The sequence below is a fragment of the Raphanus sativus genome, chromosome 1, assembly GCF_000801105.2.
Source record: "Raphanus sativus cultivar WK10039 chromosome 1, ASM80110v3, whole genome shotgun sequence".
Lineage (NCBI taxonomy): Eukaryota > Viridiplantae > Streptophyta > Magnoliopsida > Brassicales > Brassicaceae > Raphanus > Raphanus sativus.
The window spans coordinates 3,717,641-3,738,125 of record NC_079511.1 but is presented as its reverse complement, the minus strand read 5'-3'; the positions used below and the strand labels follow the sequence as shown (position 1 = coordinate 3,738,125).

The following is a 20,485-nucleotide window of genomic DNA, read 5'->3' as shown; positions in this document are numbered from 1 at the left end:
AGTCTTGCGATGATATATTTGAGCCGAAGCTGGAAGATCTCATCAACCAACTGAGAGAAGTAGGGGAAGACATGGATGCGTGGCTAACTGACCATTTAACTAATAGATTTTCCTCTCTGACTTCACCTGATGACCTATTGAACTTCTTCAATGACATGCGAGGTTAGCTGCCTCGTTTCCCTTTAAGGTGTCCCCTGTTTTCGTCATGTTTGAAGTCTTATTGTTAGCTATCAAATCTTTTGTATGTAGGAATACTTGGGAGCCTTGATTCAGTAGCTGCCCAAGATGATCAGATTATTTTGGATCCGAATAGCATCTTGGGAATGTTCGTTCGTCGTTGCATTTTGGCATTTAACCTTTTATCGTTTGAGGTATTGTTGCTACTTCTATTCATCCTAAGAGCGTAAAGGAAGTGTTTGGTAGTTTGAGGTTTTCGGTGAATAAATCGAATTTTTAAATGTTAAATCTACTTTATTATAAAGGAAGCATGATAAATTTATCAGTACTTGTCTACCCTAGATTTGAAATGTATACCTAATTAAAAAAGTATTTCAATTTGTGGATCTAATGGCAGAACTCTGATAGACCTAATTGAAGTGTAAGTTCTAGCTGTGACATTCCGAATGAATATAAGCAAAACTCCTGATTTCATCTACTGTTTTTATGCAACTGAAACACAAAGTAAATATCTGAAAGAGACGTCTATTCCATTTATATGTGAATCCTGTGCAGGGAGTTTGTCATCTCTTTACCAGCATTGAAGTCTACTGCAGAGAAGCCCATTCAAGCTCTGCTCAGTATGATGCATCTAATGATAATCTGGAGTCGTTAATACAACATGATCAGATGGATATGGAGAAATATATAATGGATAAAGCAACCGAAGAAATAAAGCTACAGAAAAATGCTAGTGGAAGTATCCCTTTTCACCTTCATACGCCGGAAGCACTTTTCAAAGTGACAGAAGGTATATATCCCTTATGATTCACTCATTTGTGCTCAAAGTAAACTTAGAGTTTCTCGGAATCTCAGGTGCTTGAAAATATTGAGGAAATACAGTTTTAGATTTGTGACCAGGCTGTAATTTAAATGTCGCTTTCCGCGTTTCCTTTTGTTAACATGTTTTTGCTGATGATCACCATCAATTGCAGGATCAAAGTTTAACCTGTATCATATTATTCTCGGCTTGTGGAGTGTTTGTATGATACCTTATAGATTTTCATTTTTGTTTAAAATTGGGCTTCTGAAGATTATTCCCTTCCTTAAAGTAGAAACAATATACTCTAAAATAATTTTGGGGTTTTCATTCGTATGTAATGCGCAGAACAAATGAAACATGCAGGTCTGTTAGTTACTAGGAAGGAAAAATCAAGAGCCAGCACGAAGAAAATAGAGGCTACTCCAATTACTCGTGCTTCCTCAAGTACAGCTGATGATAATCTGGTTGATGAGTCATTATTCCTTCGGACAAATTATCAGATACAAGGCTTTTTAATGGAGCAGGCAGATGCAATTGAAACGTAAAGTCTCTATTTCGTTAGTATTTAATGTATTTATTTCAAAAGTATTGCTAGTATTTTTAACTTTCATCTCCTTATCATATGATGTCAGCCATGGAAGTTCATTGTCTTCAAGTTCGATTGAAAGTTTCCTTCAGAAGCTTCAGAATTTAGCCCCTGAGTTGCATCGTGTAATGTCTTGCTTTTTTAAAATATTTTCCTTTGTAGTGGTAGTGGATTCAGAAGTTATTCACTCTTTGATTCCTTTGATATTTTTACATGTTATTTACGATGCAGGTTCACTTTTTGCGTTACTTGAATAAACTTCACAGCGATGACTATTTTGCTGCTCTGGATAATCTCCTCCGTTACTTCGATTACAGGTAATCTGTACTCTTAGCTGTTTTCCTCTGCTTCATATAAATTGATAATAATACTAACAAGTATGATAGAGGCTTTTATCGCTTGCGTGTGACTCCTGTAAAATATCCAGTTGTTTTTGCCTGTTAGGTATGTGGCAGTCGGAACTGTTTTTCAAACATGAACTGATCCATGATCCATTGTCTAAAAGTGCAGGGACTGAGGGATTTGACCTAGTTCCTCCTTCAGCTGGCTGTAGCATGAATGGGAGGTACGAGATTGCTTTGTTATGTTTGGGAATGATGCATTTCCGCTTTGGGCATCCTAATCTGGCTCTAGAGGTGAGCATTGATTTCTCTTTATCGCTTCCATTGCTGAAGAATTGTTCTAACATTTAGACCTGCCTAGATGGACCAAGCTGCACATTGGATAGTCTACTGGGCTGTTGGTGAGGCTAATAATAAGTTAATAACTGATGCCATTTGTGATGTATCTTGAATTGTGTTAACCTCAAGATACTTGTGATGGTGTATCTTAAATGTGTTAACCATAACCACCCCCATTAGTAACCTTTTAGTTGAAGTTTCTCTTTCTATGGTGTCTTAGCCTTAGTATGTTGAACAAAAAAAAGCCTTAGTATATTTGTCTAAACACTTGTGAGCTCGGTTTGGGTAAATAAAGATGCAACACTTACCTTAACATCGTCACTGTGAATTATGCAACTATTGGACTTGCTATCTTAACTTCATATTTATAAGTGATATCACTAGACATGAAATTGGGCCTTATGATTGTTCAGTTTGCTCATAGTATGGTTTCTCCTTAATCGCAGGTTTTGACTGAAGCTGTGCGTGTATCGCAACAGGTATATTTTCAATTTATTCATATGTTGTTAGCTCTGTTTATAATGTATTTTGAAGAAAGTGGTGCGTTTGATAAATTCCTGCAGGACGTGTATTTTTATCGAAGTTTCTATAAGCTGAATAGTGCGCTATTTTAATCTTTCGTATATCATTAAGTTCTGTAAGCGATTTAGGACTCTTAACACCATTTATGTTTAGTTTTCCAAATTTATTGCACTGACTTTAATATACTCCCATATTTACGTACTGATTTCTAAGTTGTCCAGAGGGGGTAGTGCAGTCTTAGCAGATATAAATTTGTTGTATTCGGTACATGCTTGAAGGATCACATTGTTATCAGTTGGGTCGAATATGCAATCACATGAGCAACATTAACAGCTTATATTGTTTAAAGATACTGTAGCTCACGCTTTAGTTCATTTGTGGTATTTAAAACATTTGTTCATACTGCAGGTTAGCAATGATACTTGTCTAGCCTATACGCTAGCAGCAATGAGCAACTTGTTATCAGAAATGGGCATTGCAAGTACCACCAGTGTTCTTGGATCGTCCTACTCACCCGTCACTAGCACTGCGTCTTCATTATCTGTACAACAAAGGGTGTACATTCTTCTGAAAGAGTCTTTGAGGAGGGCGGACAGTCTAAAGTTAAGACGCTTAGTGGCTTCTAATCATCTTGCGATGGCTAAGTTTGAGTTGATGGTTAGTCCACTAACTTTTACATTCAAAGTATCTATTTGTTTTTTTCTGTTCTGCTGCTCTGATGATTGTCAACTTGCAAGAAATAGAATCCATATCTTTGTTTTTCTAATCTTCGGAATACGCTAAATCAGAATAGTTATTTTGTTGTAATACAGCATGTGCAAAGGCCTCTGCTTTCGTTTGGTCCCAAAGCTTCAATGCGTCACAAAACTTGTCCAGTTAGTGTCTGCAAGGTACTGAATATGCCAACTAATTGTTATGCTAAATGTCCATATCTTATATTGAGGTCTAACAGTCCTTAATTAATCTATGGCAGGAGATAAGACTAGGTGCACACCTACTTAGCGACTTTTCTGCTGAAAGCTCTACAATGACAATTGATGGTACATTAAGCTCAGTTTGGCTCAAAGACTTGCAAAAACCATGGGGCCAACCTGTCCTTTCTCAGGAATCTGGTTCTAGAAAGAGTTCGACTTTTTTCCAGTTCTGTGATCATTTGGTCTCGATTCCTGGATCTGTGTCACAAATAATAGGCGCTTCTTATTTACTACGGGCAACTTCATGGGAGTTATATGGCAGGTACAATCGATATTGGCATTCTGTTTGACGATGATTGTTACTTTCTGAGAAAGCTCTGCCGGATATCTCTTTAAATGATTTTTTTTTTTGGTCAACATCTCTTTAAATGATTATCCACCATTAGTGCAAAGTCGTTTATTGCAAGCTTATTATGTGCAGTTTTCTTCCACACAATTTCCATATAGATGTGTTGGTTTCAGTTGGTCAAAATTTAATTTCTCACCGTTCAAAACCTTGCTGTTGATAAACTCATAACTCATACACTGTTGAATTTTACCTTTTAACAGGTAACCATAGGAACTTTTTTTTTTTTTAACCATAGGAACTTGATCGGTGGGGTTTCTGTAATTTATTAATCTATTTGTTTTTGTTAGCGCTCCTATGGCTCGGATGAATACCTTGGTGTATGCAACTTTATTCGGTGACTCTTCGAGGTAATCTTCATTAAAATATCACTTTCCTGTTCTACTATCAGCCCCTTTCCCTCTCGCCTTTTAGCTCTTTCTCTTTTCTAAAACGATCTCTTACATTTGTTTTATTTGATTTTTATCTATTCTTGCCCTATAGTTCATCTGACGCAGAGTTAGCATACTTGAAGCTCATTCAACATTTGGCTCTATATAAGGGATACAAAGGTTAGATTCTGTGCACAAGGTCATGAACACCTTGTTATATGTGCCATCACTCAATTATTGAACGAACATATACAAAAGTACCTTGATGATCATTCAATAAATTATAACTGAATATTATGTTTCTGTACAATGAATACCATGTCAGTGTACAAATATCTGAACTTTTGCTCACTTTTCTGATTAAATTTATTGATTTTGCTCCATTTTTTCACCCTACGTTGGCCTCTTTTCTGAAACAAATGCTATTCCAGATGCATTTGCTGCTCTTAAGATTGCGGAGGAAAAGTTCTTAACCGTGTCAAAATCAAAAGTATTGTTGCTCAAGCTGCAGCTACTACATGAACATGCTTTGCATCGGTAAGGTTCCCGGTCTCCTATATATGCCACTCCTCTTGTTATACTCTTACTCGAATCCAGATTAGCTTCATGGTTACGAGAAATAAAGGTTGTGTTTAACAACTTAGTAATTCTGTGCCGAAGTTTCCAGTCTCCTATAAGCAACCTCAGATAACCTGCGAAGTTGGTTCATTTGTCTGCCCTCTGTGATCACTTAGTGTACTGTTTGAAGGTTATGTAGATAGATTCAAACTCTTTGAAAATGTGTAAACATTCGTTGGGATATAGAATTTGAACAGAAACTCTCATTTGTACTGGATTTATTATCTCTTAAGTCAGCCATTCTAACTTTGTTAAATAAATCCATTAGCGGAAATCTGAAGCTAGCTCAACGAATGTGCAATGAGCTAGGAGGCTTGGCATCAACCACCATGGGTGTAGACATGGAGCAGAAAGTAGAAGCAAGTCTTCGTGAAGCTAGGACGTTGCTTGCAGCAAAACAGTATAGCCAGGTTTGTTCAAAATCCTTGTTGACCATCTGTTTTGTTTTCCAGGAGCTATGCTTTGGTAAGTGTATCGTCATTTTACTTTGTTACTACGTTCTCTACAGGCAGCGAAGGTGGCACACTCCCTCTTCTGCACGTGCCACAAATTCAGTTTGCAAATCGAAAAAGCGTCTGTTCTTCTTCTGCTTGCAGAGATCCATAAGGTATGACATTGGTACAAAAACTTAGTTGCTTAGATCGCTGTGATGGAATCTTATATTTCCATTGAATATTTTTCCCAGCTTCCAGTAGTGACATTTTGTTTTCTAGGTTTTATGTTCTTCTCATGCATAACGTAAAAAAAAAATCGTTATTTCACTTCTATATTAGTTTTCTGACCCGCATTTACCTTTCGATTCCTCTTTTTTGGTTCTCAGAAGTCAGGAAATGCAGTCCTGGGTCTTCCGTATGCGCTGGCAAGCATCTCTTTTTGCCAGTCATTCAATTTGGATCTTCTCAAAGCATCAGCTACTCTCACACTGGCCGAGCTGTGGCTTGGTCTTGGATCAAATCATGCCAAACGGGCGTTAGACCTTTTGCATGGGGCTTTCCCTATGATTCTCGGCCATGGAGGTTTGGAGTTACGTGCTCGAGCATACATCTTTGAAGCAAACTGCTATCTGTCCAATCCAAGCTTTTCAGGTAGCTTTTGTTGTCTTGTACTGCTTTGACTATATAGTTTAGTTCATGTTGCTTGGTTGCATGATGATAATTTTTATATGAATGGGCTGTGAATATATTCCGCCAGTTTCCACAGATTCTGACACTGTCCTGGATTCACTAAGGCAAGCTTCAGATGAGCTTCAAGCGTTGGAGGTAACTTATGCCAATAAGAACGCTATGTAGCCTTTTCTTTCAGAAACAAGCCTGAACTCTGTTCTATCGCCATATTGAATAAGAGATGCTATGCTGCTATTGGTTTAAGATAAACTAGATCCAGCTTCGGTTTATCTCATCGATACATAACTTTTTTGGATTCTAGTATATGGTGAATTACCGCGTGTTCACTTGTTAATCATTGTGTTTGTTGTGCAGTACCATGAATTGGCAGCTGAAGCTTTATATTTAATGGCAATGGTATACGACAAGTTGGGACAGATTGAGGAGAGGGAAGAGGCTGCAACTATGTTTAAGAAGCATATAACAGCTCTCGAGAATCCTCAAAACGAGGAACCAAACATGGCATGAGAGTGCGTGACTTTATTTGCTTATGCTTATTATGCAAAGCTTTTAATTCTAGTGATGTGTAGCTGTACTTCATGATCGAGAGTAAGTTGCAACCTTCCATAACTCTGAAAAATGTAGGAAACTCTAGAAGCCGTCGAGTTTATTTGAGAAATTTTCTTATGTAATACGTAACATAATCGCTGTTTCTTTACGTAGTTGATCAAATGGCTGGATTAGGGTATGAACCTAATGATGTACTTACTATACGTCAAGATGTAACTGTCACATTACCAAACACTAGATTCCACGGTTGCCTCATAAGCATACACACACCATATGTGTGTTTGGATAACGTTCCATCATCGTAGTAATATTGAGATTTTGACCAAAAAAAATAAAAAAGTAATATTTCGATATTTGTGAAGATGGTATTTGTAGATTAGATGCGTCTTACACGTCAGAACTTGGTGACCACAGACTTTCAGACAATGAGAACGAACCAATCAGCTAGCTAAAGGTCAAGCAAAGTGGAGAGAGATCCATCACGTTACGCTTTCATTTCAATGAAAATCAAAACTTACACGTGTAGTCTCCGTATCCAATAAAAGTCAACATCTGATCTGACAATCTTAAGACTGATATTAAAAAAACAGAACAAAGCTCAACGAACCACCACACTCACAGTTCCGTAGCAGAGTTTAGTTCATCCATGGGGCATGAAAACGCTGCCGTTTCAGAGAACCAGCATCACGACGACGACGGCAACGCTGCTACCTCCGCGTCGCCGGAGTTTAAGCTCGTTGGATTCTCCAAGTTCGTCAGAAAGAATCCAAAGTCCGACAAGTTCAAAGTCAAGCGCTTCCACCACATCGAGTTCTGGTGCGGCGATGCCACCAACGTCTCCCGCCGCTTCTCGTGGGGCCTCGGCATGAGATTCTCCGCCAAATCCGATCTCTCCACCGGGAACAATGTCCACGCCTCCTACCTCCTCACCTCCGGCGACCTCCGCTTCCTCTTCACCGCCCCCTACTCCACATCTCTCTCCGCCGGCGAAACTTCACCGACCACCACAACAACAGCCTCCATCCCCTCCTTCGTTCACGCCACCTACCGCTCCTTCTTCTCTTCCCACGGACTCGGCGTGAGAGCAGTCGCTGTAGAAGTCGAAGACGCAGAGTCAGCCTTCTCCATCAGCGTCTCCAACGGCGCTGTTCCTTCATCCCCTCCTATCCTCCTAAACGACGCCGTTACGATCTCCGAGGTTAAACTCTACGGAGACGTCGTCCTCCGTTACGTCAGTTACAACAAAGCCGTTACATCCCTTTTCCTCCCGCGATTCGAGCCTGTCGAAGATACGTCGTCGTTTCCACTAGACTACGGCATAACGCGTCTCGACCACGCCGTGGGGAACGTCCCCGAGCTCGTTCCAGCGTTAACCTACCTCGCGTCGTTCACCGGCTTCCACCAGTTCGCGGAGTTCACGGCGGACGACGTGGGAACGGCCGAGAGCGGGTTGAACTCGGCGGTTTTGGCAAACAACGACGAGACGGTGCTTCTGCCGATCAACGAGCCGGTTCACGGGACGAAGAGGAAGAGTCAGATACAGACGTATCTGGAGCACAACGAAGGCGCGGGGCTACAGCATCTGGCGCTGACGAGCGAGGACATTTTCAGGACTCTGAGGGAGATGCGGAAGAGGAGCTGTGTCGGAGGGTTCGACTTCATGCCTTCTCCTCCGCCTACTTACTACAAGAATCTCAAGAAACGGGTGGGAGATGTGCTTAGTGACGAACAGATGAAGGAGTGTGAGGAGTTGGGGATTCTTGTGGATAGGGATGATCAAGGGACGTTGCTTCAGATCTTCACAAAACCACTTGGTGACAGGTTATAATACAAGACAAAACTTGGAAGTGTGTTCTCTCTTTTATCAGAAAGCTAAGAGTCTCTTTTGTGTTTTTTGAATAGGCCGACGATATTTATAGAGATAATACAGAGGATAGGATGCATGAAGAAAGATGAGGAAGGGAAAGTTTACCAGAGTGGAGGATGTGGTGGTTTTGGCAAAGGCAACTTCTCTGAGCTTTTCAAGTCTATTGAAGAGTATGAGAAGACTCTTGAAGCTAAACAGCTTGTGGGGTGAAGAAGAAGAATGAACCAACTAAAGGGATTGTTGTAATTCATTTGTAAAACTTTGTATGTTTGTTACAAATATCATTCTCATTTTTAGAAAACGAGATCAATACAAATACCATTCCACTACTTCTTTTGGTGGAATGTCTTTGGATCAGGAATCAGTATTCTGGAGATCTTAATCCTTGGGGCCGACGCTGAACTTAGCTATAAAGAAACCGATGGTATCGAGCTCAGATGACGGGTCGAACTTCTGAACCATTTTATCTTCACCTGGTTTTAACCACTCCCTGCATAACAATGTCATACATGGTTTTTTTTTCAAGTTCTGCTTTGCTGAATATTAATTAGATGATGACTCTCGTGAGTATATAGATAGATACTTACTCGACATATCCGTCGGGAAATTCACATCGACCAACTAGACCAGGGCCTCCAATCCTAGGATGCTGCAACAAGACAGCAACACACATGTAAGAAACATTTAGGACAAAGAACAAGATCCTAGCGCAAACATATGCCAAGATCTCAAAACAGTTTTTTAGATACAAACCTGTGGTGCTAAGGAAAGGAATTTGTATTTATCTAGAGCATAGCGAACCACCGCCTCATTCTCACTAGGGTTAATTGTGCATCTAGCAAAATGGAAACACACATCATCAACAGGTAAGATTATATAGTAACTCTCAATTACTCAACACTGTGTCACTGCATAACTTGGATAATGCAAACTCAGAATTTAAAATTATGATTGCATACTTACGTTGAGTATACGAGAACTCCACCAACGCGAACCAATTGAACAGCCTGGTCAAACATTTTACGCTGGTACCTTCCATGGTTTCTCAAAGATATTACAGTCTCCTACAAGAAATAGCAGTTGGCAAATTCATTCCCAAGTCAGCACACTTTGAACAATCTTCAAAAAGGAAGAAGGAAGAAACACAGACTACTCCGAATTACTACAAACAGTTAACACTTATATAAATATTTTTGGACTTAGTGTATAACAGTATTTATATTATATCCAACAAATTACTAGGAAATAACATATCTGCCACATACAATTGATTAAGCTAAGGCTATCCCATATGTTGACACAAGTACTAGGATAGTTGCTGACACAAGTAGAAGTTTACACTGACAGATCAAGTTTTGAATTGACCTTACCAGTCCAGCGAAAAGGCGAGGTCTTAAGCCAAGAGCAGAACAAGGAGCATCTAAAAGGACTCTATCAAAACTATTAGGCGGGAAACCTTGTGACTTGCCAGCCCTTCCACCTTGGGTTTGAGTTCTTCCGCGTCCATTTTTCAGCCTTCCCTTATTCTTCCTGATTTCAGATTGGCTAATGTTATCCCCTCCATTTGGCTGTTCAGTGCTCGCTGAAATATGGATGATAAAATTAAGATTCAGCTTATTTATTAAAAATTTAAAACTACTGGAATTAATATATAGCGCTTTGCATTTATACACACAACCATAGGCACGAGAATATGGACTACAGATGCCAATTAAGTTATCTGCGTGATCCTTAAGTAATGACTAAGCGAACACAGAGGCTAATATTTCGAAGAAAACAAATTACCATTTTTCTCGTACGAGTTTTCAGCCTCAGATTTTCTTGAAGCATGAGGTACCATTCCCTCGTTTGATAATAATTCAGAATGGCTGGTCACAGAACCACTGATGTCACCGTTTGATGTTGTTGAATCACTGAGCGTGTTTGGAAGACAAACAGATTTTAGCGCATCCAATTTACATGTTGTTATGCAAGTTAAGCCCATCTCAGCAGACAATCTCTGGACATCCAGCACCTTTTAAAAAAAAAAAAAAAGACAGTAGACGGACTAATTAAAAGCAGGTAATTTTGTTTTGTGTTTTTCCTAGCCCTCAATGTAAACAGGTCAGCGAGTAAAAACACCAATTGAAATCATGACTGTTTCAATAAATTATGTGAGGAATTCAAAAGGTTATTATATGTAATTAAAAAGAAAAAGAAAATGTACTTTGTTATGAGATCTATCTGCTGCCACTATCTCTCCTTCATCATTCATAAGTATAGCTATTGCAGTAGTCTTCCCTCCCGGTGCTGCACACATATCTAATATTCTCTCCCCTTTCTGAGGATCTAGGCGGCCAAGACAACAGTTAAGTATAAAATTTCCTCAGACTTGCAACCCCATCCATATCTATCTACTATGTATGGATTTATGAAAACTACTGTATATACAAGTGTGGATGAAGGTATAAGCATGGTGTAGAGTTAAAATAATTCACTTACCAAGAGCATGAGCAGCAACAATACTTGGCAAGTTTTGAAGAAATATTTCTCCCTCCAGGACATCTAAAGGAGCCAAAACAACAATGTGCGATTAATACCCCCCATGATGAAATAAGATACTGAGAGTCTTAAGTAGAATAGCAAACTTAGGGCAAGATGAAGAAGCTTTACTATGAAAAGAAGGCAATCTGAAAACTCTGTTGTTCAAATCGACCGCAACTCCATGAGAAACACGAAACATGCCAGCCCTTGACAACATAGCTGTTCCCATGCCAATATATAGTCCACTGCGTTCACAGTAGAAAGGATCTACAATAACACTACGGCACTTGTCAACTGTTTAAGCTCAAAATATCTTAACGTGACCCCAAAAAAGACCTTATAAAGTATTTTTCAAGGTTTGTTTGTTGATGTATAAATGCATTCCACAGAGTGTATTATTTGACCATAATGCGAAGACCAAAGCAGAAGGAAGAAGTGTGATGCTTGCCTGTGGGTTGACCCTGAAGGGTGGTGCCACGAGTCATATTAACACTCCAGTCACCTTCATCATTAGGTTGTTCCATAGCAACACAGACGGCAACTGCATCTCCTTTCTCAACATGAGCAGTGCAAGCCAGTACACCTGGGACATAGACCTACACCAAAAAAAACATAAGAGAGTAAATATAACTTCTTTCCTTTCCTCCGCAGTTCATTGTTTTACTGGAAAGATAAAAGGGAGTCTAACCTGGGCTCCTCTGAGGACTGCTTCAGCACACTTCCTGCTCACAAGTACCTCCTTGGGAGGGTTTTCAGGGCTAGAGCCATATTCAATTCTATGTGGGCCTGAACCATTGACGAAAACAACGTATTCCAAACCAGGAATCTGACACTTGGAGATAGGGGATTGCACTAGCTTCAACCCATCCTCGGAGTCGTTTAAGATCTTCGTAAGCTTCTCAATAACCGCGTCGCTTGTGGTTTTAACTGTGTTCACCCGAATGCAGGAGTAGCAAGATGGACGCCTAAACATGGAATGGAACAAACAAACACTGTTAAATAGGACAAAATGTAGCAACACTAACTAGTGCCAGAACTAAGAAGAAAAGTGAGGCATTTTTGTCAAATTAGTTACTATGGTATAAAGAAGACATAATGTGAGAGAAAAAGAGCTCAGAAAACCAAAAACACAGCTCGAAACCCCCAAAACACTAATGATCCGTATTGTCACCAAATATGTGGGAATGTATATATTAATAAGCTCACACGAATGGGTATGCACACAATAACGAAGAGGAAAGCAAATCAATGATTGCATCAAAAGAGGAATTGATAGGAAAGGTTAAAGTACGTGAGAGCCTTTGAAATTCGAGCAAAGTGGTCAGGTCCGTAAGCTTTATTGAAGTAGTCTTCAACTTCAGGATCCCATCGCAACACTGGTTCGTAACTGTAACGCGACGAAGGATGATTCATCTCCATCTGCTGAGCCTGAGAGAGTGTGTGTGTCCGTTTGTCTGAGAGAAGCAGAGGAGAAAGATGGTCGTGTCGTGACTCTCTGGCTAGAGCAACTGGGGGGAGGAAGGAGGGTTTTAGCATGGATCGGGCTTTAATGGTGAATGGGCTTCAATTGCTGGACTAAGCCCACTAAGCGTTACTCAATTGTTAGCCCAACTCAACTATTTTAACATGCAAACTTAAGGTTGTGTGCATCAGTAAGAGAAGACAACAGAGGAGAGGATATGTTGTGTTTATTCAGTTAAGACTTTCAACGTAGTGTGTTGTGTTATTACAAAATCGTTTTCTTCAAACTCCAACAGTGGATGCAGCGATGATTAAATAAGTCTGGTTTTCAGTTTACCAATGCTTGGTTTGGTTAAGCTCCAGAATATGCTTTTGGTTGAAGTCTAGATTACATACCAAAACCTCAACCAAGCCTAAAAACCTAAACCTTAAATCTGAAAATGGTGATCTTATAAATAGTTAATAGTAGTTATCGTTTTCAGATGATGTCGTCTTCTCCACACAAACAAAAAAAACTAATCAAAATTCTATATTAAGTGTTAAAGATTAGATATAGCAGGTCAGGTTTTAGGTCGTTGCAACAGCGGCGACCAATTTGGACAGCTAAGAATTGGCTTTGTTCTCTCAACCTTCTCCTCATTATATATATCTTCATCTTTCTCATAATCCCCTGCTTCTTAACGTTAAACACACTACAGAGGCAGAGGAGCAACAAACAAAATGTCTGGCTCCATTTTGGAAAAGGCCACCTCTGCTCTCGGTGAAGTCGCCAAAACCGATGTCTTAAAGGATGCAGTGGACAATGTTGTCTCAAGAGGCATAGATGGAGCCAAATCTCTGCTGCACAATTTGGAGGAGAATAAAGGTCAAGTCTCGTCCAAGATCGTCGGAGCTGTTTCACAGTTTGCCGGTGGTAGCGCCGACTCCTCAGCCACCACAACCGCAGACCGTGACTTACCCATGTCCACAGACAATCAGGTTGGAATAAAAAACACACACATATATTGGAACAAAATTAGATTAGGTGGGAGAGATAGAGAATCTTATGCTTGTTTCTTTTGACAATTGCAGCCACTCCTAGGGGCCGGTGAGACGGCAACGCCATGGTGGAAGAGCTGTTGTGAAATACTAGAACTTCTCAAGGCATCCTCATCATCTAACTAGATGAAGATCAGCCTTCCATGTGAAGTAAACAGAGAAGATATCCCACCAAGTTTTTTAAGTTATGTTTTATATATCCTTTCTTTCAATTCCTCTGGCTTAACCCTCTGGTTATTTTTTCAATCTCTTTTGATTGTTGCTGAGAATATTTGTATAGAAAGATGTAAGCAAACACATAATATAAAGAAAAGACTCCTAAGTTGTGTGAAATCAAATCACATTCTCAAAAGCAAATATAACAAAGATAGGTATCGTAAGAAACACTCCAAAAACAAACAAAATCAACTTCTACCTCCGAGAGAATTAAGCCTTCTTCGAGCGGTAAACATAGAAGACAACAGCTGCTCCCGCAACTGCAACCCCAACAGCAGCCAAAGCTCCACCATAACCACCACTCACAGCAGCAGTCGTCGGAGACCAAGACCTACTACTAACCTCCACGCCATTCACCGGCTGCTCAACCATGTTCTTCAACCCACTGATCATCTTCTCAGACTCATCCATCTGTCTCTCCAGCTCCACAATCTCCGATTCCATATCCCTCACTCTCTTCTCAGACTCTCTCAACGAATCCTCCACAACCTTCTTCTCCGTTCTCCACTTCTCCAACTCTGCTTTCCCTTCAGTAACATTAGATTCCAAACCTTTGATCTTCTCCTTCAACTCATCAACCTCCTTCTCCTTGTTATCAATCCTGTCCCTCATCTCTTCCTCCGCTCTCACCTTCTTGTTCCTCTCCTCCAACTCCTTCGCCTCCAAAGCACCCAGCTTTCCTTCCAACTCCTTCATCCTCTTCTCGTTCTCCTCCTTCCCACTCCTCAACGCAACAACCTCCTTCTCCACCTCCTCAATCCCATCCCTCTTCTGAGCAATCTCGTCCCTGAGCTTCTTCGCCTCACTCTCAGCCTCTTCCCTCTCCCTCTGAGCCGCGACGAGCTCATCCCGAAGCCTCGCCTTTTCCGTCTCGAGCTCCGATGATCTCTCCGCGATAGCCTCCAGAACCTTCTTCTCCTCCTCCGATTTGTCGATCTCTCTCTCCATCTCCCCCATCTTACGCCTCGCCTTGGCCTCCGCTCCTCTCATCTCCTCGACCTCCGCCGTCAGAGCCTCGATTCTCTTGCTGATCTCGCCCTTCTCCCGCTCTAACTCCTGATTCCGAGACTCGAGATCTCCGATCTTTCCCGCCGACTTTCCGCCGTCGGAATCGAGGAAACTGTCGTCCTCCTGAACCGTCGTCGCGTCGCCGTTCAAGCTCCTCTCTTCCGCCATCGTAAATGGATCGGATGATGAAACGAGTGATAAACCCTAAAGGTGGCTTCGTTGAAAGGAATTATATAGTGAAAAGGGGAAAAGGAAAGTTTCAATCTTTTTTTGATTACCAGTGAAAAAGGGATAAGCAAACTTTCTGCGATTCGATGCAATGCAATTAGGGTTTCGCGCTCCCTCCACAAACCAATGATAACCGAACAAGTCTGATCTGTTATGGATGGACGGCTGAGAAACGACGAATCGAACAAAGGTAAACAAAAATAAAGTTTCCAAGCACATGCGCACCACTTTTTCTTCTTCTTTTTCGACATTTTACTTTTTGTGTATGATATTCTTTTATTGTAGGCCGCCAAAAATTACAGTAATCTCTATGATTATTTCAAAGTGAAAATTTTTTGATTGTTTCAATTTAAGAATCTTCAACTGTAATCGTGGATTGTGTTGTTAGAATTAATTAATTTGCGATTTGATTAACCCTGAAAAAGCACTCAAAAAGTGTCAAATGCAATTTGATTCACCCAAATGCTTTCAGAAAAAAGTGTTCATATGGGCTTCTTCAGGCTTTGACTCAAAGGGCCCATGAGTTATAATGGAGATTTTAAATGGGTCTACGCTTTAGTCTCCATGTATAGATATCAAATGATTTATCCTGTTTGTTCGTTGATGGGCTACATGAAAATCCATTTAAGCAAATATAGGTGGGTCGTTACGATTTACATTTAAGAAAAAAAAAACAACCAATCAAACCAGGATATACCATACCTAGTTAAAAGTCTTTTTGTCTGAAATTGCTAGATGGATATATCACTACTAGGTCACCTGGTTTGATCGTTATGGTATGCGTTTTAACTGTAGCGTTGTCTACGAACATTATGTATCTTCTCCTTATAGGTATACGTACTTCTCCAAAAAGATGATCATATATGTTTTTACAAATATTATAACTAGAAAGCATTTTGTAGTTATGTTGCATCTAGGCTAGATGCATCATATATGCTTGCTTCATCAGTAGAAACAGTACATTATGAGAATAAGCTGTGTGTGATCAACTGATTGGAGATGATGAATTTGTTCATAAATTTAGACCAAAGTTTGGCATGTTGAATTATTAGAGAGGCCATGTGATTTTGCAAGAAATTGTATATTTCACCATCTGACGTTTTCTTTCTGTGGTATATCTACAATTTTAGTTAATGAGCTCACCCAATAGTACAGATTCCACCTATTATGCAGGAAATGTCTGAAAAATAGTTATGGTTATGATTCCTTCAGTAAAATATCCTGAATTTTACAAAAAGAAAAAAAAACAATTACAAGAGCCGTCGTAGTCAAGAGTGATATCCAATTAATTTCTCATTTAAAATACGTACCCGAACTAATATTAAACCCCGATATATCTTAATAATGATCTAATGATTAGCATAATGTTCTTGCTAGAAATTGATTGTTCAAAGTTAGGTAACATATTCAAAATCTACGCTAGCATTGTTATCTTTGGTATGAAGGGTTGTTAAATGTTATAAATTGTGTGGTGGTTGTGGAAAGCTGTATGTTTAAGCACAAAGCATAAAATGTATGATAACTACGTAGAAAAAAAACCAAGATTAAATGAAAAAGGGTTTGGGTAACGTACTTTAAGCAAACATTCAACGAAATCGGCATGCCGTTAACTACCTCACCAATTATAATACTTTCCGCAACATCTGCATGCACGTTTCTCTTCCATTAGATTCTTTGTTCAGTGTATTAATTTTATTTCTTCAAAAGGAAAAAGAAATTAGATAATTGTAATATGGACCAATAGTCAACATGCATTTTCTCGTTAGTCACCTACAATAATAATACTTTCCGCAACATTTGCATGCACGTTTCTCTTCCATTAGATTCTTTGTTCAATGTATTAATTTTATTTCTTCAAAGGGAAAAAGAAAATAAAAAGAAATTAGATAATTGTAATTGGACCATTAAAAGATATAGTCAACATGCATTTTCTCGTTAGTCACCTACCTGCACCAGTCTCACTTATATTGCCGCGTTATGTTAATTTGAGTAGGTAACTCTGTTTGTTCTCTTTGTATTGAGCGGCAAAATTTTCAAAAGTCATTTCTCTGAACTGAGGGATTAAATTTAAAGTGGTAGCATGATTATGAGTTTAAGAGACTAGCTAGAACGTGAAGCTGAAACCAATGGGTGCAATGTGAAGTTATTACCACTTGAACTACCAATTACTCGAGAAAAGCACTTACAATTATTTGTTTTCTGACGATTTCACTGGGTCAACTGCCACCCCTCCATTGCAGCTAGGCCCACCCAGCTTGGTTTTAACATATACAGTTTGAATGAGTAGCTAGTTGGTCACACGTTCGGGCACTGACGTTATATTTATGAGAACAGCTCTTTGAACTGTTTGGTTACTTGTTTTGGTTCATGCATGCCACACCTGTGTTCCATTTGGCTGTATTGAAGACCAGTGCAGTTTTTTGAATTGGTAACAATATATCGATATCGGCTCATTAGCAAGCCCGGTATAGAAAGAGCTGCCTAGATATCACATAAATATCCGCAAGAAAAACGAATTTTACGAAATTCTAATCTTTAGATTTCGAATTTCGGACATGCAGTTCAAAATAACCGAATTGTCTAATTAGTAACTAGGATATACTTCATCCATCTCAATATAGATGATGTTTTAGAAGAATTATTTTATTTTAAATTACTTGAAACTTTGAGATATTAAAGTAACTTTTAACTTTCTTTTTTGAAATTTTTTTAACCAATTAGATTTTACAATATTTTTATCATTGGTTAACTGGTTTTAATATTATATATTTAAAAAAGCATTAAAAATTATTTTTTTAATTTTTATGCACTATAACAAAACATTAAGTATTATGAAACAGAGGGAATATTAGATTATTATAAAATACCAAAATTTCTTTTAGTAGAAAAAAGAAGACACATGCAAAGAGGGATGCAGATGACTTTTGTCTTTAATAAGTTATTGTTAGATATGAATCTAATCAATAAATTCTAAGATATAAACCAGGATATAAGTTAAAGGGTCTCTAAGTTGAATTAGAATTTAAAATTAGTTTATCCTAATTTTGTTTTACTTTTTCAGGGTGAAACGCTTGACGATGACATGAATGATTTTTTTTTTTTGGTTTACATACTCTACACGCTGCGATATTACCGGTACAGAACTTCGTTGCATACTTATTGGCGTTGACACTTTGCGTGATTGTCGCTGAGCAGGATATATATATGCAACCTCAGCTAGGGTTTATAACTGAGCAGGATCTACTATATACACAATTTTTCAGTGACAAAATCCAGGGCGCATAGTATGCTACTAGTAGACAAAAAAAAACCATATAGATTTTGGAGTATATGTAGTTAATGAAAGTAAAAACAGCGGTGATATTATATTCAAAAGTAGGAAGAATCAAAGCCGAGACAGTCCAAAGCAAATGCCAAAATAGGATAACACATTGAAAAGGAATGGACCGATGTTGACTTTCTAGATGTTTAGAATGTTCAACAACGTGTATGCGTACACGAATACGAGTCTTTTTTTTTAATGACGATGTTATCCACTTCTATGATTTGGATAACTTCAAAACCTCAACATCCAGTTATGTCATTTGAGTCACTACCTCAGTACGTCGATACAGATTTTAGGTTCTGATGCGTATAACTAACGAACCAAAATACAAGCAAATTTAAATGATGCGTATATTTAACGAACCAGTATATCTACAATCAAATCATATATGACGTATGTTTAAGATTACCTTGTCATTCTACGTGGATATTTTTTCATTCACATGAATATATCGTTTCATAGAAAATAATTATTATTACGCACCATATAGGCATATACATCTTAGCAAAAAACAAAATATAGGCATATACACTACTACGTGTTTGACGTAAAAAGAATATTTACTACTACGTAGTAATAACTCAGAGCCGTCTCAAATTAGTTATAGACCCTGTTCAAAAAATATTAATGATATATTTAGAAACAACCCAACGAGGAAGAAACCTAAAAAGTGTAAAGGAGTAAGACCTAGAGATTAAAAGGTCAAACGAAAAGTGGAGAGAGTCAGTATAACTAGAAAGCTAGCTAGCAACAGAGGGAGATAGAAACTCACACGAGAACACATTTTCAAATGGTCCAGGCCCTTCTTTCTTATTGAATGTTCACAACACGTTTATGCATCAACTCTTCCTTTCTTCGTCACACTTCTTTCTTCTCCACGCATCTCCATGTTCCGTCAACAACATTTACTGTTATGTCTACATTTATTGTTTGACTTTTCCCCTTTCTATTCATGGACATGTCGACAATTTTTTATTCGTATCATAGATATAGAATTAGGCAAGATATCGATTAAGATTCTAAAGGCTATCCCGATATATGCATGTGTAGTCAACCTACTGTTAGATATGAACTTACCATAGTTACATTCTACTATATCATATCAGTATATGGCCTAGACTGGTAATCAGATTTATGAATGGATTAAATGGAAAGACGTCCTACAAAAAGAAAAAAGAATAGTAGATGACCACGATTGAAGCGTAAATGATATGTATGGTTGCCGACGGAATGCACCGGGCGTGAGATGTGTTAAATACATAATTCATCTAACTTAAACTATCGTATTGATGTCATCTTCAGAAAGTTTGGTCCATTGAAAGTAATTAGACTGTCTAGTGTTTATACATACATAGGTAACGGTTGGGATAATTGCAGGTCGTATGGTGACATAAGTTGTCGTTCAAGATTTAGTGTTCGATAGGGACCTGCCTTTAACTATTCGTGCATCGGTACATGTCATGTCTTTTGGTTAGAATCAATTCTCTTACCGAAAACATGTTACGTACATTTTTGTCTGAAGTTTTTCCAATGAAAGTCAATAGATGTTTGCATTTCCGATTTGCATATACAAACAAAATTTGATATATGCATAGTATATTGTAACCTTTTGTTGGAATGTGCTCCACTAATTAAGATCATTCAACATTTTCATAATGAAAAACAACACAACCTATGCTAGTAATCACCGTTCATTTTCGTTATTTCATGTGATGTGTCGTACTACTAATTATAAGCTCTCCCATTTAGTAAGAAGGCTCACATTTTCTTTTAATTATTCCTGCCTCTAAAAATGTCAAATATGGAACCACCCATCATTTCCTTAAATCAAACTTTACTTTTCAACAAAAAAGAAATTAACAAAAAGGAAAACAACACTAATTTTTTTTGAAAAATATGCAGAATTTGTGTAATAAAAAGGAAGGGCCGGTCACCAACTGCATAACCTAATAAGTTGTTATAAAGCTCTGCAGAAAAAAAGTGCACTCTTTGAAACTCGGGAAACAAATGAAATGCAATTTTCTTTTAATTCTAAGTAAGCCTGTTCACATTACGTTATGTCTTTTGAAG

At 38.6% G+C, this 20,485-nt stretch overlaps 5 protein-coding genes across 6 annotated transcripts in view; 3 read left to right on the top strand and 2 right to left on the bottom strand.

Moving 5' to 3' along the window:
• Nucleotides 1–6,897, top strand: part of LOC108843877 (anaphase-promoting complex subunit 5) — a 7,439-nt gene extending 542 nt beyond the window's left edge. The window contains exons 2-20 of one of the 2 annotated variants that reach the window (XM_057005529.1): nt 3–162; nt 250–371; nt 733–967; nt 1,343–1,520; nt 1,612–1,690; nt 1,797–1,882; nt 2,071–2,200; nt 2,692–2,724; nt 3,176–3,424; nt 3,580–3,657; nt 3,741–4,003; nt 4,378–4,437; nt 4,571–4,638; nt 4,890–4,995; nt 5,345–5,486; nt 5,585–5,683; nt 5,897–6,161; nt 6,277–6,335; nt 6,555–6,897. In XM_057005529.1, coding sequence (XP_056861509.1) covers nt 3–162; nt 250–371; nt 733–967; nt 1,343–1,520; nt 1,612–1,690; nt 1,797–1,882; nt 2,071–2,200; nt 2,692–2,724; nt 3,176–3,424; nt 3,580–3,657; nt 3,741–4,003; nt 4,378–4,437; nt 4,571–4,638; nt 4,890–4,995; nt 5,345–5,486; nt 5,585–5,683; nt 5,897–6,161; nt 6,277–6,335; nt 6,555–6,707 — 2,565 coding nt within the window. In that variant the 3' untranslated portion in view covers nt 6,708–6,897. Of the gene's footprint in view, nt 1–2; nt 163–249; nt 372–732; nt 968–1,342; nt 1,521–1,611; nt 1,691–1,796; nt 1,883–2,070; nt 2,201–2,691; nt 2,725–3,175; nt 3,425–3,579; nt 3,658–3,740; nt 4,004–4,377; nt 4,438–4,570; nt 4,639–4,889; nt 4,996–5,344; nt 5,487–5,584; nt 5,684–5,896; nt 6,162–6,267; nt 6,336–6,554 lie in introns of both variants that reach the window. The other variant, XM_018617041.2, reaches the window with a different exon arrangement.
• Nucleotides 6,898–7,301: 404 nt separating this feature from the next.
• Nucleotides 7,302–8,973, top strand: LOC130509484 (4-hydroxyphenylpyruvate dioxygenase-like). The gene is made up of 2 exons (XM_057005571.1): nt 7,302–8,570; nt 8,652–8,973. The coding sequence occupies exons 1-2, from the start codon at nt 7,396–7,398 to the stop codon at nt 8,824–8,826; spliced, it is 1,350 nt and encodes a 449-aa protein (XP_056861551.1). The 5' UTR covers nt 7,302–7,395; the 3' UTR covers nt 8,827–8,973.
• LOC108843913 (rRNA (cytosine-C(5))-methyltransferase NOP2C) lies at nt 8,837–12,629 on the bottom strand. Its single transcript, XM_018617075.2, has 12 exons — nt 12,431–12,629; nt 11,828–12,104; nt 11,588–11,735; nt 11,269–11,406; nt 11,098–11,160; nt 10,823–10,944; nt 10,402–10,630; nt 9,987–10,198; nt 9,580–9,680; nt 9,370–9,451; nt 9,204–9,265; nt 8,837–9,106 (listed from the first exon to the last, which is right to left on the bottom strand). The coding sequence occupies exons 1-12, from the start codon at nt 12,556–12,558 to the stop codon at nt 8,995–8,997; spliced, it is 1,674 nt and encodes a 557-aa protein (XP_018472577.2). The 5' UTR covers nt 12,559–12,629; the 3' UTR covers nt 8,837–8,994.
• A 650-nt stretch (nt 12,630–13,279) lies between these two features.
• On the top strand, nt 13,280–13,971 carry LOC108844053 (uncharacterized). Its single transcript, XM_018617255.2, has 2 exons — nt 13,280–13,578; nt 13,672–13,971. The coding sequence occupies exons 1-2, from the start codon at nt 13,321–13,323 to the stop codon at nt 13,762–13,764; spliced, it is 351 nt and encodes a 116-aa protein (XP_018472757.1). The 5' UTR covers nt 13,280–13,320; the 3' UTR covers nt 13,765–13,971.
• Nucleotides 13,962–15,167, bottom strand: LOC130509492 (peroxisomal and mitochondrial division factor 2-like). The gene has a single exon (XM_057005608.1). It carries the CDS (start codon nt 15,028–15,030, stop codon nt 14,065–14,067), a length of 966 nt encoding a protein of 321 aa, XP_056861588.1. The 5' UTR covers nt 15,031–15,167; the 3' UTR covers nt 13,962–14,064.
• Between the last annotated feature and the right edge of the window lie 5,318 nt (nt 15,168–20,485).

Bases quoted from the DNA above. Each gene is read 5' to 3' on its own strand.
- LOC108844053 (XM_018617255.2), top strand. From the start codon at position 13,321: ATGTCTGGCTCCATTTTGGAAAAGGCCACCTCTGCTCTCGGTGAAGTC. The intron at 13,579-13,671 runs GTTGGAATAAAA...TGACAATTGCAG, and splicing joins CCATGTCCACAGACAATCAG to CCACTCCTAGGGGCCGGTGA.
- LOC130509492 (XM_057005608.1), bottom strand. From the start codon at position 15,030: ATGGCGGAAGAGAGGAGCTTGAACGGCGACGCGACGACGGTTCAGGAG.
- LOC130509484 (XM_057005571.1), top strand. From the start codon at position 7,396: ATGGGGCATGAAAACGCTGCCGTTTCAGAGAACCAGCATCACGACGAC. The intron at 8,571-8,651 runs GTTATAATACAA...TTTTTTGAATAG, and splicing joins ACAAAACCACTTGGTGACAG to GCCGACGATATTTATAGAGA.
- LOC108843913 (XM_018617075.2), bottom strand. From the start codon at position 12,558: ATGGAGATGAATCATCCTTCGTCGCGTTACAGTTACGAACCAGTGTTG. The intron at 11,407-11,587 runs GCAAGCATCACA...GTGTTATTGTAG, and splicing joins CCTTCAGGGTCAACCCACAG to ATCCTTTCTACTGTGAACGC. The intron at 9,452-9,579 runs GTAAGTATGCAA...CCATTTTGCTAG, and splicing joins GGAGTTCTCGTATACTCAAC to ATGCACAATTAACCCTAGTG.